Consider the following 17,598-nt stretch of genomic DNA (forward strand, 5'->3'; position numbering starts at 1 on the left):
TATGCACATTATTTTATTTTTTTAATTTTTATTGGGGTATAGTTGATTTACAATGTTGTTTTAGTTTCAGATGTACAGCACAGTGAATCAGTTATACATATACATATATCCACTCTTTTGTAGATTCTTTTCCCATTGTAGGCCATTACAGAGTGTTGAGTAGAGTTCCCTGTGCTATACAGTAGGTCCTTATTAGTTATCTATTTTATATATAGTAGTATGTGTCAATCCCAATCTTCCAATCTATCCCTCCCCCACTCCTTACCCCCAGTAACCATAAGTTTATTTTCTACATCTGTAACTCTATTTCCATTTTGTAGATAAGTTCATTTGTACATAAATACAATGGAATATTACTCAGCCATAATAAAGGATGAAATAATGCCATTAGTGACAACACGTATGGACCTAGAGATTGTCATACTGAGTGAAGTAAGACAAAGACAAATATCACATGATATCGCTTATACGTGGAATCTAAATAAAGGCTACAAATGTACATTATCTTAATCCTGACAAGAAATCTGTAAGATATATGCTACTACCCCTGTTTTACATACGACGAAACTGAATAACTTGCCCAGAGTTTCGAACCTAAGTGTGTCTGACTCCAAACTGGTATTTCTCCCATTGCCTCAAATGAATTAATAAATCTCCTTAATTTTAGTGATACTTACTGGTCAAAATTTAATATCCTAATTTTACCATTAACATTGAAACTCTGATCTTTTAGTTCAGTGTTGCATGCTCGAATACATTTTTACTTGATTCAGCCTCTTTATATTACAGAGAAGAATGGACCCCAGGTACCTTAACAGCACAGGTATCCTACTTTTATTCTGCTTCATAATTAGAGAGTTTTTGATGATGATTCAGGGTCAAGGTTTGGTTAGTCTTTCCTTTTAAGAGAAGGATTATATTTAAGAGCTAGTCCACATGTCATCTTTCAAGAGGTATAAAAGGCCCAAATACATTGAAAGTCATATTGAAATTATAGAATTAATATACCTGGAAGAAAGGAAAATGTGGCAGGAATGAGTTAAAGATAGTAAGATAGTCTCACATATGGGAGAGAACCTGGTGGTTACCCTGATTTCTGTCTTTTCTGCATGCTAGGTGAAGCAGTGTGTATTAAAATTTTAATAAAGTTTTTAGAAGTACATAAAATAGTATCACAAGGATCTCAAGCAGTGAGAGCCCAAGCTCTAAAGTCAGACAGACCTGAGATCTAATCCTTGCTCCCCTACCTAATAGCTGAGCAAATTTAAGCAAGTTACTTAACTTTTCTTAAGCCTCAATTTCTTCATCAGTAAAATGGAGAGAAAAGAAGGGCATTAGGTAGGGTAGCTAATTACTACTATAACACACAGCATTAAAATTTTAGAGGCATAATTTAATAAAACAAGTAAAATCCAATACAGGTGTTCCTAGTCATGCAGTTCTCTGGGGCAGGATTCCTTCAAGGACTAATTTGGCGCCCCATGCTTCTTCTATTTTGCAGTTTTGACTTCCTCTAGATTCTTTGAAATCTTCATTCAGCTGGTACGTAGGGAAAGAAAGAGAATATGGCGCATGTGTAGGAGGTTTTAGAGGTTTTGTGGGCCAAAACTTAAACAGCTTTCATTGTTTCTGTCCACAGTCTATTGTGTATTGACCCCAAGTAATCACAGGAGAGGCTGGGAAACATAGTATGTGTGCTCAGGAGAAAAGGAAACAGACTTTGGGGAATTCAGAGGTGTCTCTGCCACTTCAGGTCATGAGGTGGTCTTAGGGTTTAACTGAGATAATGCATGTAACGTGCTTAGCATAGGGTAAGTAATCAACATAGTTGCATGTAATTATTATTATCACAAGGGTGTATGCTGCGAGTCTGAATAAGGAAGTAAAGTCCTTGCTTGGAGGTTCTAGCAAGAGAGCTCAGCTACATTCAAAGAAAAGTCCTTACCTTTGTGTAAGGTTATATAAGATTATGATCTTTAACTGATTTGGCAGCATCAGGAAACATAAACATTGAAAGGTGAGGGATGAAGGGGTTGCCAAGTTGTTCATGTCAGCTTAGCTAACAGAATGTCAAAAGATTATAATTTAGATAACCTTAATGTCTAAGAAGAGTGGGTGTAGGGAACTGGTAGACTCTTTGGATTTGGGAATGGGCTTAACTGAAATAATAAAGGGTAAAAATTCTGATCAATCCCCTCTTCCATATTCTTTTTCTCCCTCATTTTCTTAAAGTTACAGACGTCATAAAGATTCTTCAGGTGCAGCATATTTTCTTCTCCCCACTTATTTTTCTCCTCTGTTGCCGTTTAAAATAGTGTAAGAACTCTGAGAACAGAGACCATGTTTGCATCACACATTATTACATCAGCACCTAGCAATGCCTAGCACAGGGTATGCAGGCAAGAAATATTCGTTGAATGAATTTAATATATATGGTAGTTGCTTCAAGTCTTGTCTAAAGAATCTAGATAAAGTAATGGAAAGACAATGAGTTTTTAAATCTTGCTTCTATCACTTGAGTATTTGTGGGATTCTGGGACTTCTAAGAATTTTTTTTTTAAGCAATAGAGAAAATTATATAAGCATTTAATCTCTAAGACTTTTTTCTTCCCTTTATTAAGTGGCACAATACTTTTTAGAGTTATAGTAATGAGAACTAAATGAAAAAATTCATGTAGTGTTCCTAGCACATAGAAAGCATTCAAAAAACGGTTGTTCCCTCCCCGTACCTCGCACCTCTCTACAATATACTTTTTAATTTAGGGGACCCTAACAATTAATTGACACTAATTGTTTACATATTTAGAAACTTCTAAAATACACCCTTGAAAAAAAGTACAGTGATATTTCTAACAGAAGCTAGTTTATTTATAAGGTGAACATGTCTACAGTTATTTGAATAATGGTGGTTTGTAAGAATCTCTTTGGTAAAAGTAATGGTGAAATACCTTCCTAGAATGACATTCATAGTAGTGCAAAAAATACACGTTGCCTTCTGTGTGTTTAGGAATAACTTTTACATTTTCCCTAAAGATGAAATATTTAGCTACTGATTTAGCTCCTGTTTACCTCAGCAGGGGTCTACCAATGCAGAGGCTCAGGCCACTCGGTAACTTATTAAGTGGAACCCACAGAAGAATAGTAAGGAGGTCTTAAGAATTGGGTAACTCCACGGCCCAATGGACACAGGGCAGCAAACTGGGCACCAAACTGCAGATGGATTGCAGATGCACTGAAGGAAGTCATTACAGTTTTGAGAAATTTGGGGCTGGCTTGACACAGATGAAGCCTGCTGGTTTAAGCACTTTATGTTCTTGGCAAAAGCATGGTGTTGCAAATTTTCACCAGCCATAGTGAAAAAAAAAGGGGGGGAAAGGGAATGGGAGGAGACCACAAAATTCATGATGATACATAAAATGTTAACCATTAGCTTTGCATCTTTTGAGAGTCACCAGATTGAAGCACAGTATTTTGGACTTGGCTAGCAGATGGTGTACACAGACTTTCTGAGTATGTTAGCATTTCATTTGAAACTAGCAAGATTACATAGGACTATCATGGTAATTTAACATTCATGGAGATTTTAAAATTTATCCTTAAACTTGTGTTGAAAGTGGGGCATTTTAACATTTTAAAAGACTTTGTGAAATAGATCTGGATCTCATAGAATAGATTCACAGGATATAATAATTCCTCTAAAATGCCCACAGGACAGTTTCAAGTGTATTCTTTCCCTGAAAATCTGGCTTACGCAAGAGAAAAAGAGGCCAAAGAGAACAAAGACTAAACCAGGGGAGATGGCAGGTAGTGATGTCTGGATTCTCTGAATGGGACTTCTCCACTTACTACCTTCTCACTTCCTTCTATGGTCTGGACCTTTAATCACCACAGCAGTCAGCCTTGTAGGGTCAGCTAATCTCTGTTGACATCATCGTACTACTTCCCTTTTCAAATTCCAGTGAAGCTATGTGTTTCCTGTCCTATTTGACACCCTAGAGAAAAAAATACTGGTCCATTAGTATCCAAATTTAGACTGGCAGCAATGTGTCAAGTTTTCAGGGAAGAGATAAACAAAAACAGGTGACATTTCCAAGCCTCTCAAGAAAAGGGGAAAAAAACCCCAACCCTTCTGGGGTAAGTAAGCAGGGAGAGCTTCAATACCCACTGTAGGGAGAGGTCTGCTGACAGCCTCCGAGAATGGGCCGACGGAAGCCTTTTCCTTTTCATTAAAGCCAGGAGGATGGTTTTGGGGGCCTCCCTAAACACATTCTTGATTCTGCTAGGAAAGCCCAAGCAGCTCTGACACCCCCTTGTTCAGGGGTAGCTGTGAAGGTAGCTGCACCTCCTCTGTGGGGAGCCGTTGGTTTCAATCACAGACACTAGGACACCCTTGTGCGGGGAGAAGGGAGAAGCCATACGTCCCTCGCCCCGCCTCCCACCTCCCCCCACGTGACCCCAGCGAGCCCAGCCTCGGGCGACCTGTTAGCAGGGAGCGTCACGTGATGCGGCGGGCCACGCACTGACCCCGCGGGGGAGCCTCCTGTTGCGCCCGCCGGGCGGGTTCCATCACGTAACGCGCGGGCGCCGCCCCGCTCTTCCCTCGCCGAGCGAGGGAGGGCCTGCGTCGAAGAGGAAAGAGAAGGGAAAAGGGGCGGGAGACGGAGAAGGAGGGGCGGTGCCCGAGTCACGTGACCCGGGGCAGCCCGGAAAGCTCCGAGGAGGAGCCTGGCGCCGCCATTTTCCTGCAGCTGCCTGTCCCTTTTGCCCTGCCCGGCTTCAGCTGACCAGGGAGGGGGTGGGCTGAGCTGAGGCGGGGGCAGGGGAGTGCCCGATATCGTGCCTGACCCCGCGGGTGACAAGAGCCGGTTCTTTCCAGGCTGGGTGGCAGCGCGCGGCCCTGAGCCCCGCCCCAGGCCGGCAGGCGGAGAAGGAGCCGGTGGGGGTAGGGGGGGTGGGGGTCCTCCGGCGCTTGGGGGTCCCAGTCCCCGCCGGCTGCCGAGCGGGAGGGGTGGCGGAGGAGCCGCAGAGATGTCCGGCCAGAGCTTGACGGACCGAATCACCGCCGCCCAACACAGTGTCACCGGCTCCGCCGTGTCCAAGACAGTATGCAAGGCCACGACCCACGAGATCATGGGGCCCAAGAAAAAGCACCTGGACTGTGAGTGAAGCCGACCGCTGCCCCCGCGACCCGCGTCCTTCTCCCTATCTCTCTTCTTCCCCGCTTCAGCTGCCTCTTCCCTCCCTGCGTCTTCTCTGGCGCGGCGGGTCCTGTGCTCATCCGAGCTGTGTTCTTTCTGCTTCCATCACACCTGCCTTCACGGCTTCCGTTCCCTGTCTAAAAATCCCTGACAAGCCACTCCCCTCCAGGTTCCTAGGGGACCCTGGCTTCTCTGCCCGGTGCTCCGCGATACACATTACAGCCGGCCAACTTGCCTCTCCACCTAGCCCCTCACCTCCCGGCCTCCTCTGTCTGCTGCAGCCTTCTACTCTTTCTTCCCATCTGTCCCGTGCTGCCTAGCCGCCCTCTCCTGAGCGTCTCCCCGCTTGCTCCCGGCCTCACCGCCCTATTGTTTCCCCACTAGCCTTCTTCGGGTTTCCGTAAACGCCTGGTTCCGTGGGCCCGGATCCCTGTTTCTCCGCAACCCTGAGGGCCGCCTCCCTTGAAGTGATTCTCACTTCCTTTGCTCCACTGGCCTCTTCTGTCCCTTCCTTTCCCGGTTTTCTCGTCCACCTTCCCCCCCCTCACCCCGCCCTTTGGGTTACCTTTCTTTGCCTCTGTATCTTCACTTAAGTTCCTTCGTCTCATTGTAAATATCATACTCAATATCCGACTTTTTTCCTCTGACTACTTTCTTCGTGGGCGTGAAAGTAAAGGGATTCTGTTGGTGTGGGGAAAGCTTTGTGGAACGCCGGGAGTTTTAATCACCTCTGGTGGGGTTTAATCATTGTATTTTCATGCTTTTGACTGGGATAATTTGTGAATGTCAGTCACCCCCCCGCCTTTTCTTTTTTCTAATGGGGATATGGAAAAGGGTTTGCTGATTTTGGTATCAGTTCCTAGAGCTGTTAAGCCTGGCGGTTTGAATTCTGAAGCTTGAGTGAAGCGTAGACTATTGGAATTCAAAATAGATTAATAATTAAATCTACAAATAACATACATCCTTTAAAAAACTGGTAAAAAGATATTTGGTGATGCTTGAGTTTGGACTCCGTTTTAATTTATGCTGGTTATCTTTTGAGGAACTAGTTTTTCTTACACGCATGATATTACACCATTCACTAACTTAGCTACAATTACTAGAGCTAACTCCTCCCAACTTTTTCCAAACCTGGAAGCCACCTGTAATATCCTCCTTTTTTATTCCACTCCTTTACCTCAAGGTACAAAGATCAGTGGATTACTCAAGCTTTGACTCAATGGAGCTTTGACCTGAAACTTTTCAGGGAAACATAGTGAAAAAGGCATTGTAATAGATAAGTTCCTTTTTTAAATGGCTACTGGACACATAAGCCTGACTGACTTCATCCTACGTGAAAGTTACTTTGCTTTACTGTATGAAGCAAGAGTGAGCATGTCCTGAAAGGGAATTCACTGACGGGAGTCCTGTTTTGAGTTCTCGTTTGGACTTTGGCCGTAAGGTTTGCGCTTTTTAAAAAAATGTACAAAATGTGAATTCGTCCAAGATACTTTGCTCATGAAGTACTGTTAGAACAAGTTACTGCTACAGACAAACCCATTATTCACTGTGACTTATTCCTTCCTTGTGGAAAAGTTTAAAAAGGCATCATTATTGCTTGGTTCTTCTTTTGACGTGCGGTTCATGGAGGCTGCGTGTTAACTATCAATCCTTGACTGTTTTAAAGAATTCAGAATATATTTAAATGGTGACATATTTATAAATGGAAAATTCTTTTAAATACATTATGAAGCTGTTAAGTACCTCTTTCGATTGTCTGATATTTGGAGTAGACATTTCTACTGTTTACTTCTCTTCAAATGACTACTTGGCTTGCTCTACCCAATCTATGGTTTGCCCTAACACTGTTAATTCTTTTGTTAGGTTGGTTTTGTTGTTTGTTTGTTTTTGGCGTTGAAGAAACTACTTGTGACTTTGTGAACTGTTATCCTCATCTCTCCCTTCAAAATGATAAATTATAACACGAATAGATACCACTTTTAAAAGTCTTTTTAAAGGTTCTTGTCTTATTTCAAATATTGCAGTTCTAACACATTGTGGAAAAGGTCAGAAAATAGGCTAGGTAAATTTAGGAGAGTGAGACTTGCTTGTGGTTTTATGAATGTTAGCCTTTTCTCTTGTAATGGAAGCTGCTGCAGATAAGAACTGGGATTAAGTTTGGTATATGGATAATCTCACATTTGTAGTCTTTTTCTCTACCACTGCTGTGTTTATAAATTCCCACTTTAGAACCTGAATATTCCTGGTAATGTTTGATTTTTTAAAAAAATCTGTATGAATAAGGAGCCACTTACTCTATGAGGTTTTTAAAATACTATTTTTAAAATACAATTTTTTAAAAATACTATTTTCTTTATATTGTTGTTTAAAACACCCTTATAACCAGTTCCACTAATGGAATAAATTTAAGTCTGACCAATGAGTGGTTTTTGTAAACACCTTCTTCCCCCACACACTTTAACATACTTTGAGGAAATTGAAAAGGCTTTCACAAACAGTTCTGGGTTTTGACATCATGGACTTTTAAGTCTTTAATGTAGATACAATTTTTCCTCTTTTAGGAATTTTTCTTTCTAGTGAAGGCTTAGTTCTCTTGTGCCTTTTAATATACTGAGAAACTGTTGCCTAATTAGTTGACCCTAATGCAAATGATTTTATTTTTTAAATATTAGTATTTAACAAAAATATGCTTAAGACTGCTTTTTCCTATAAGCCTTTAGAGTGTGGAGGTGGTTTCTGTGTACTTCGCCAAAATCTGTCTATATTAGGAAATGATGATTGTAATCCATGAATTATGGCTTAATTCATACTACATTGTATACTTGTTTAAGAAAGAGCTTTTGCTTTGCTTATAGGGGTCAGTAGATAATAATGTTAAGTAGTGTCCCTAATATGAAAAGAGTTGTCAAACCTGAAGCATATTTTTAAAACTAAACATGGTTTGCATTTAATTTCAGGCCTCTAATGGCCATAATCAAGATAGAAGAATAGCAGCCTTGTATTTGAAGGACTTCAGTTTGCCAGGCACTTATTAACCATTATCTAATTTAATCCTTTCTCATAGCTATGGGAGAGGCAAGTCATATGCATAGAAGATCATCTGTAACTAAATTTAAAGAGGTATAGAATACTTAAAACATTATTGGTTGAAGTACAGACAGAACAGAGGTTTTGTTTGTTTGTTTGTTTTTTTGTGGTTTTTTTTTTGCGGTACGCAGGCCTCTCACTGTTGCGGCCTCTCCCATTGCAGAGCACAGGCTCCGGACGCACAGGCTCAGCGGCCATGGCTCACGGGCCCAGCCGCTCCGCGGCATGTGGGATCCTCCCAGACCGGGGCTCGAACCTGCGTCGGTAGGCGGACTCTGAACCACTGTGCCACCAGGGAAGCCCAGAAAAGAGTTTTAAAATTTATAAATTCTTGAAGTAAAAACATTCTTACCTGATTTCACAACCTTTACTCTTGTTTTTTTGACAAGAACACTTTTTTCTATACTTGTTTACTTTCCTTGGACATTTATGTTGGGGCATGTTTCACTGAGATGAAATATTATGTTAATGGCTCTAATGTTTTCACTTTTATATCCATATTTTTTACAGTTAATTTCAAGGGACACTTCATTCCAGCCACCATCTGCTTTACATTCTGTATAACAAAATCAAGATCATGTTCTTATTAAGTATCCGTTATAAGCATACCTCTAAAGTAGATACAGTGTGGGTATTTGTGTGTTGTGTAATGGCTCTAGACTCTGCCTAATTTTAATTGTGGAAACATATTTTTTTTTAAGTAAGAATTTGTGAATGTTTTGAATATGTAGAGGGTGGAATTTGTATTTGGGTAAGTGGTTTGTATAACCATTGAAAATACATATAAAATATTGACATGCACCCAAAATAATTATCTTTCTAAGCAAATTATTGATTTTTAATGTCTTAGTTAATGATATCCAATGGGTCCTTAGTTTGCGTATTGTCAAGAATATATCTGGTAACTGGGATCTGATTTGAAAGAAGGTACCTGTGAGGAAGATAGTAAGTAGAAGATCTGCCCCTAGATGGCGCTTGTTTAGAAATAAGGTAACTGGGGCTTTCCAAATGGACAATTATTTCATAGTTATGTTTGAGCTTACTGTTCTTTCCCATAAGAATTAATTGTATGATTTATATTTTCATTGTCATTATTTGACCTATTCTGTCCCTTACTACTTTAATAGTTCTGAAATACAAAAAAAATGGTAATTGAGTCATCAAAGTGGTAATAGCAAGATTTGACTACTTATGTCAATTGTAGGAGATGTATAGTAGAACTCCACAAATATAAGTTTTTCCTCCTTGACATATTTAGTTATGTTTCTGAATAGTATGTATTTTAAAAGAGCAACCTGAAGAGAATTTTACCTGTAGCCATTTCGGTAGCTGCCTTATTTGTAACTAGCAAATTAATTCTAAAATTTCTTTGTAAAGTAATTAGGCTTCACTGGTGGACTTGTTACTTTAAGAAATACTGTTTAGACTTTATTCATCTATTTTTTATTCTTGTAGCAGTGCTTTTTTTGTTTATATATTTTATATATCTGAATAATTTTTAAAGATGTCTTAGAATTTAATTTCAGTGGAAAAGAAGTGAAGCATCATTATGAAGTGACATGCTTTTTTCCCTCTCATTTGAGTTGTAAAGCACTTGTATGATATTTAATTAGATGTTTTATTTTTTTAACTTTTTTAAGCTCTTCCACTTTACTTTTTAAATTTAAAAAATATTTATTTATTATTTATTTTTGTCTGTGTTGGGTCTTCATTGCTGTGTGCGGGCTTTTCTCTAGTTGCAGTGAGTGGGGGCTGCTCTTCGTTGCGGTGTGTGGGCTTCTCGTTGTGCTGGCTTGTCTTGTTGAGGAGCATGGGCTCTAGGCATGCGGGATTCAGTAGTTGCAGCACCTGGGCTCAGTAGTTGTGGCTTGCGGGCTCTAGAGCACAGGCTCAGTAGTTGTGGCACATGGGCCCAGCTGCTCTGCGGCATGTGGGATCTTCCCGGACCAGGGCTCGAACCCGTGTTCCCTGCATTGGCAGGTGGATTCTTAACCACTGCACCACCAGGGAAGTCCCTATTTTTTTTTTTTTTGGCCGTGCCGCACAGCTTGAGGGATCTTAGTTTCCTGATCAGGGATTGAACCCGTGCCTCCTTTAGTGGAAGCGTGGAGTCCTAACCATTGGACCGCCAGGGAATTACCTAGATTTTTTTTTTTAATTTATTTATTTTTATTTTTGGCTGTGTTGGGTCTTCATTTCTGTGCAAGGGCTTTCTCTAGTTGTGGCAAGCGGGGGCTACTCTTCATTGCGGTGCGCGGGCCTCTCACTGTTGTGGCCTCTCTTGTTGCAGAGCACAGGCTCCAGACGCGCAGGCTCAGTACTTGTGGCTCACGGGCCCAGTTGCTCCGCGGCATGTGGGATCCTCCCAGACCAGGGCTCGAACCCGTGTCCCCTGTTAGCAGGCAGACTTTCAACCACTGCGCCACCAGGGAAGCCCCCCCCAGATGTTTTAAAAATACATTGTTTAATTTATTTTAACTAATCAGAATTGGTTTAATTTAAATAATGTGAAAGTTCACCAATTTGTTTAAAATAATTGATTTTAATTAGTCATCAGAATTGCTTTAATTTGAATAAAATACTTTATTTTGACTCTGATTATCATTTAGAATATTTAATGTGAAAGTTCACCCTAATACATAGAAAGTCTTTTCTGTTTTCTTCAGTTTCAAAGTGCTTAGTTCCGTGATTTTGCCCTTAAAGTCAAAGAAGCAAGTAAAATAAACTTAAAGACTTCTTGGCAAGAGGTTAGCGCCCTACCAAGAAGAAGTAGGGTTAGATTTTCAAAGTAAAGGCTTAATATTTGCTTTTCCTGTTCTTTTGGTGGCTGAAGTGGCATTTCCGTTACTTTGTGTTCTGTCTCAGTATGTTCCCAGTTAAATGGCTTTATATATTTCTCTAGAGAATTGAAATTTTTGGATTTGATCTTTCAGAATTTTGTGTATTCACTGTGTATATGGTTCTTTTCATGGAGAATTGTTTGTAGGCAGTTACAATTTACTAATGATATTCCTTTAAAAGGGAATTTTAATGAACTTAAACCTTTGTATTAAAAATTATGTTCAGAATTGTAATTTGCCGGGTTATCAGAATATTAAGGATTTCTCAAGTTACATTAGAATATAGTGGCAATACTCACAGCTAGACATGTTTTTTGTGTTTATGCCTAGGTTGTGTTTATATTTATTTAACAAATGTTTATGCTTACTTTGTGCTGGGCACTCACATTACTGAACACTTTGCATTTATAAACTTGTTTATTCCTTTCAACAACTTTGTGAGAGATTTTATTATTATTATTTTTAAAGTTATTTATTTATTTTTGGCTGCGTTGGATCTTCGTTGCTGCGCGCAGACTTTCTCTAGTTGCAGCGAGTGGGGGCTACTCTCTGTTGCAGTACGTGGGCTTCTCATTGCAGTGGCTTCTCTTGTTGCAGAGCATGGGCTCTAGGTGTGCGGGCTGCGGCTCACGAGCTCTAGAGCACAGGCTCGGTAGTAGTTGCTCCGCAGCATGTGGAATCTTCCTGGACCAGGACTCGAACCTGTGTCTCCTACATTGGCAGGCGGATTCTTAACCACTGTGCCACCAGCGAAGTCCAAGAGATTTTATTATTATCACCATTTTACTGAAGAGGAAACTAAGGCACTGAGTTTAGTAATTTGCCCAAGGTCACATTGCCAGGAAGAAGAGAACTGGGATTTGAACCCAGGTAGTCTAGCATCAGGTCTGGCTTTCACTTTAGTGTAACTTTTTATGTAATGATTTTCTATTCTAGAGAATGAATAGACCATGTTTATCTATTCATGGCTGTTTCTTAAAGTGTGGTCCAGGGATTCCTGGGAGTCCCCAAGACCCCTTCAGCGTATTTGTGAAATCGAAATTATATTCATATGCTGAGACATTATTTTCCTTTTCCATTTTCATTCTTCCACTATTGTACAGTGGAGTTTTCCAGAGGCTATGTGGTACTGCAACAAATTGAATGTAGTAGCAGATATGAAAATCTAACTGTTTTCTATTAAGCCAGATAGTAAAGAGTTTTGGAAAAAAATGTGAAACAATGCCACTGTTCTAAATTTTGGTTTTGGAAAATACAGTTATTTTTTATGAATAATGCTAACATGATGAACTTTATTATTTTAAAATGAATTAATATTTAAAAATTTCTCAGTTTTAATTTCTAACACAGTAAATACCAATAGAGAAAAACCACATAAGCAAAAGCTCTTTGGGGTCTTCAATTTTTAAGATTGTAAAGGTTCTGAGACTAAAAAATGCAACTCTAAGGAATGGTGTTTAGAAGAGGGGAGAAAAGAATACTTAGAGAGAAACTAGATGTAAGTGGTCCTTTAAATTCTCAGAGTAATTTTGATTTGATTTGATGGGTAACAGTGGTCCAATCATTGTAGGACTGAGCAAGTCGATTATGTCATGCGGTTGAGTAGATTGGAAAGAATGTGCTGTGTGACTTGGAAAGGAGACTTCTGGGGGGCAAAAAGAGTCTCTAACAGTAATAATGTAAGTTTTCCTAAAAGGCCTTGATAGAGTCCATCATTAATTGAGACTCTTTTTTTTTTTTTTTTTTTGCAGTACGCGGGCCTCTCACCATGTGTCCTCTCCCGTTGCGGAGCACAGGCTCCGGACACACAGGCTCAGCGGCCATGGCTCACGGGCCCGGCCGCTCCGCGGCACGTGGGATCTTCCCGGACCGGGGCATGAAATTGAGACTCTTGATCTATTTTTCCTCACTTGTTTTGTTTTAAATATATCTAAGCTATTTCTTTTCAGTCAAGCAGGTTAGGTACCAGTTGAGCCAAAATAAATTCTTGACCCTCAAACTATTAGCCAGCCTTTGCAAATCCCATTCCTTGGACACAAAATATCTTCACCTCTCTGTCAGTACAGATGCATCCTTCCTTTTAAACCTTCTTTAAACTAACTTGCTTTTGTTAACATTCACCTTTAAAGTAACCACTTTCCTAAAGACGTTACTGAATAACTCCCCCTGGTTCTGTCAGTCCAACAGTATTATCACCATTTAAAGTTTACATATATATATATATTTTTTTTTATTAAACTGTACTCAGTATTATGCTTTTATGTATATATTGGGTTCATGTGTGTTTTCTCTGTGAATAGGAACTGTTCTTTTTTGTACTGTTCTATGTCTCTTCTCAGAGTAACTAATCAGTGGCCCTTTGGGTGCCCAGTAAGTACTGAATGATTACACATAATCTCCCGTCACAGCTCAGGCTATTCCATGAACAATGTATGGTGGACACACCGTAGAGATCTATTCCAGTAGATATTTTAATAATGTTTTTGTGGGCATTATCTTAGTTGCAGTGAATGGTAATCACCTGATTACAAAATTATATATGAAGTCATTCAGTAGCATTGATAAAAAAGATTATAACAAATTGCTATGGCACCTATGAGGCATTGAGGTTTAGTTTTGTTTAGGTATTATGTGGTTTTTCCAAAGTATTGTTATAGCAAAGAAAAAAAGTTTCTTGGTTACAGCTACTCAGTTTGAAAACTATATTCAAATGCATGGTTTTTGAGGATATGGTCTTAAAAGTAGAAATTAATTTTAAGAATTAAACAGGGTGCCAGAATTAGATTTGAAATGTTTATCAGAGCTGCTTCCTTGTACAGCTCTAGGAGGTGCTGATCACATTATAATCTATGTGCAGGGTGCCTCCAGTATATAACTGTGTGGCAGCCTCACTTTAGGATAAAGTACACTTAATAGATAATGTCAAAATGCAAAAGAAAAGAAATGACTTTTAGAATTAAGCCTTGTGAGGTATGAAGCAAAGGTTGGAGTAGTAGTAGTGATGGCCTAAAGTACACGTAGTAGGTAACGTCAAGATGCAAAAGAAAACAAATGACCGTTTTAGAATGAAGCCTTGTAGGGTAAGCAAAGGTTGGAGTGCTAAGTAGTGATGGCCATGATAGTAAGACCACTAAATCCAGATCATCAGTTCATTCCAGGGGCTGGTAGGAGTTGCTGCAAGTCTTCTCTGAATGCTTGGAATTCCAGCAGTGATTTCTGAAACGGTGCTGGTATTTATAGTCATAAACTTAGTACTTGAAAGCTTGCTAGGGGCCCTGATTTTACTCAAGGGACATTTCTTTCAAGTAGTGGTTGAGGAAGCTAGATGTGCTTTGCAAACTTCTTCCCTCACTAAAGATTGCAGGTATACTTTACAAGTGACTTCATAGGGTATACTCAGTTGCTGTATTTTAATGTACATGTTTCTGCTGATTATAGATCTCCTCATGTGATTTATAAGCTCTGAGAACAAGGGTCATGGTGTGTGTGTGTGTATGTATGTTAAAATTTTTATGTGCTGGTAATAGAGTTAGTTATCCTGTGGAAGCTTGAGAAATACAAATGTAACATTTTAAATACATCTAATATGCAAAAATCTTATCGTAATTCAAGTATATACCAAAAAGTAAATAGGGTGGTATTCACACCAGAGAGGATTTGCAGACCTTTTTGGTGTATTAGAAACAGTTGTTTGCAGAAATTTATTATCATGCATGGTATTGACTGATTTGAGATATTGTCATTTAATCCAAAGCTAATGTGAAAAGGGGGGATTGTGAGGCAAAGTGATTTTTTTAATGCAATTTTTAAATTGAGATGTAGTTCACATAACAAAATATATTCACAGTGTTGTGTGCAACCATCTCCAGTATCTAATAACAGAACGTTTCCCCCCACCCCCAAAAGAAACCACCTATCTGTTAGCAATCACTCCCCCCATCTCTCCACCCTCATTCCCTGGCAACCAGTAATCTACTCTCTGTCTATGGATTTTCCTATTCTGGACATTTCATATGAGTAGAATCATACAATACATGGCCTTTCATGTCTGGCTTCTTTCACTTAGCATAATGTTTTCAAGGTTTATTTATGTTGTAGCATGTAACAACACTTCATTCTTTTTATAACCTAATAATATTCCCTTGTATGGATATACCACATTTTGCTCATTCATCCATTGATGGACACTTGGGTTGTTTATCCCTTTAAATCCAGGAAGAATAGTATTGCTATGAACATCTGTATAGAAGTGTTTGTGTTAACATGTGTTTTCAGTTCTCTTGGGTATGTACAAAGGAGAAGAATTTCTGGGTCATATGGTGGTTATATGTTAACTTTTTGAGGAATTACTAGACTGTTTTCCACAGCAGCTGCACCATTTTACATTCCCAACAACAATGTATAAAGGTTTCAGTTTCTCCGTATTTTTGCTAACACTTGTTATTTTCAGGGTATTTAAAAATTTTTTTTCATCGTAGTCATCCTAGTTAAATATATATATATATAGTATATATCATGATTTTGGTTTGCATTTCCCTAATGACTAATGATGTTAAACATCTTGTTAATGATGTTGAGCTTATTGACCCTTTGTATATCTTTGAAAAAATGTCTATTCAGATCCTTTGCCCATTTTAAATTTGGTTCTTTATTATTTGGAATGCTAGAAGAGTTCTTTACATATTCTGGATACTAGATCCTTATATGACTTGAAAATATTTTTCCCATCCTGTGTCTTGTCTTTCCACTTTTTTGATAGTGTTCCCCCTGCCCTTTTAAAAAGCAAAGTATAGTTGATTTACAATATTATATTAGTTCCACGTATACAACATAGTGATTCATAATTTTTTAAATAAATGATAGTGTCCTTTGATGCACAAAAGTTTTTAATTTTGAAGTTCAGTTTGTCTATATTTTCTTTGAATATTTGTGCTTTTGGTATAATATCTTAAGAAACCATTGGCTAATCCAAGGTTACGCAGATTTACACCTTACCTACTCCTAAGAGTTTTAGCTCTTTTAGGTTTGATCAGCTTTGAGTTAATTTTTATATATGGTGTGTGGACACAAGATGACGTTAAGGAAAATGAAGGATATTTGAGTTTTTCCCCTTCTTTTGAGGTTTACATGGGGTACAACTCTGCTACCTCTGTGTACTGTGGAAATAGAGATTAGTGAGGGAGAAAAAATTTTCCTTGATGGCATTCTCCAGTACTGGTAATAGTTCATTGACTATGGAAAATTCAAGTCAAACATTTTTCAACTGAATGGACTAATCTAATCCAACAACCTTTTTTTTTTTTTTTAGGTTCTTGGGATAGTTTAAATGTGTGAAGAGATAATACATAGTTGCATGAGTGTCCATAAGCAGTAATTTTTGTCTATACAGAATGGTGTGTATGTTTCCATAGTATCTTGTACTTCTCCATAATGACTTGTACTACTACTTTTTTTTTTGGAGTAAAATTGCTTTACAATGTTGTATTAGTTTTTGCTGTACAATGAAGTGAATCAGCTATATGTATACCTATATCCCCCCTCTTGGACCTCCCTCCCACCCCACCATCCCACCCATCTAGGTCGTTAACAGAGCATGGAGCTGAGCTCGCTGTGCTCTACAGCAGGTTCCCACTAGCTATCTATTTTACACTTGGTAATGTATTTATGTCAAACCTAATCTCCCAATTCATCCCACCCTCCACTTCCAACCCTGTGTCCACATGTCTGTTCTCTATGTCTGCATCTCTATTCCTGCCCTACAAATAGGTTCATCTGTACCATTTTTCTAGATTCCACATATATACGTTAATATACGATATTTGTTTTTCTCCTTCTGGCTTACTTCACTCTGTATGACAGACTCTAGGTCCATCTACATCTCTACAAATGACCCAGTTTCATTTCTTTTTATGGCTGAGTAATATTCCATTGTATATATGTACCACATCTTCTTTATCCATTCATCTGTTGTTGGACATTTAGGTTGTTTCCATGTCCTGGCTATTGTAAGTAGTGCTGCAGTGGACATTGGGGTACGTATAGCTTCTATAATTATAAGTGTTTACAGAAAACCCTTGTGTGTCCTCTTTACTGTGCTAAATAGAGCATATAGCAAGTATGTAATAAAAAGATGCTGAAAGAATGAAGAAGGGATGAAATTTCCATGAGGGGTTTCTAATGTGTTATCAAAGAATGTTTTAGGATTTTTTCCATAAAGGAAGAGAAAGATTACTGTAGGGCTAATGCCTTTGCTATAAGTAGTAGTTGTTTGTTTAAACTTCTTTCTGTTTCCATGATGAAGTAAATTTTTATTCTTTATTGGTTGAAAATGTGAGGAATTATGGAAGTTAAGAAGTAAATTTCCAGAGTTAGATTATATAAAATTAGGGTAGTTTGACACACTTAAAATATTATTTATTCCAGGACCTACTTAATATTGGTATATTTGATTTCAAATGTTTCTTCTGTTTTTG

The 17,598-nt window shown here is 38.8% G+C and overlaps 1 protein-coding gene across 11 annotated transcripts in view; it reads left to right on the forward strand.

The window, feature by feature from the left end:
* Window positions 1-4,629: 4,629 nt before the first annotated feature.
* PICALM (phosphatidylinositol binding clathrin assembly protein) overlaps window positions 4,630-17,598 on the forward strand; it is a 107,679-nt gene continuing 94,710 nt past the window's right edge. For 5 of the 11 annotated variants that reach the window (XM_019948686.3, XM_019948687.3, XM_019948688.3 and 2 more), the window contains exon 1: window positions 4,630-5,158. In XM_019948686.3, the coding sequence (XP_019804245.1) occupies window positions 5,029-5,158 (130 nt within the window). In that variant the 5' untranslated portion in view covers window positions 4,630-5,028. The remainder of the gene's footprint in view (window positions 5,159-17,598) is intronic. The other 6 variants (XM_019948695.3, XM_019948696.3, XM_019948698.3 and 3 more) reach the window with 4 other exon arrangements.

Source organism: Tursiops truncatus, chromosome 8, assembly GCF_011762595.2.
Source record: "Tursiops truncatus isolate mTurTru1 chromosome 8, mTurTru1.mat.Y, whole genome shotgun sequence".
NCBI lineage: Eukaryota > Metazoa > Chordata > Mammalia > Artiodactyla > Delphinidae > Tursiops > Tursiops truncatus.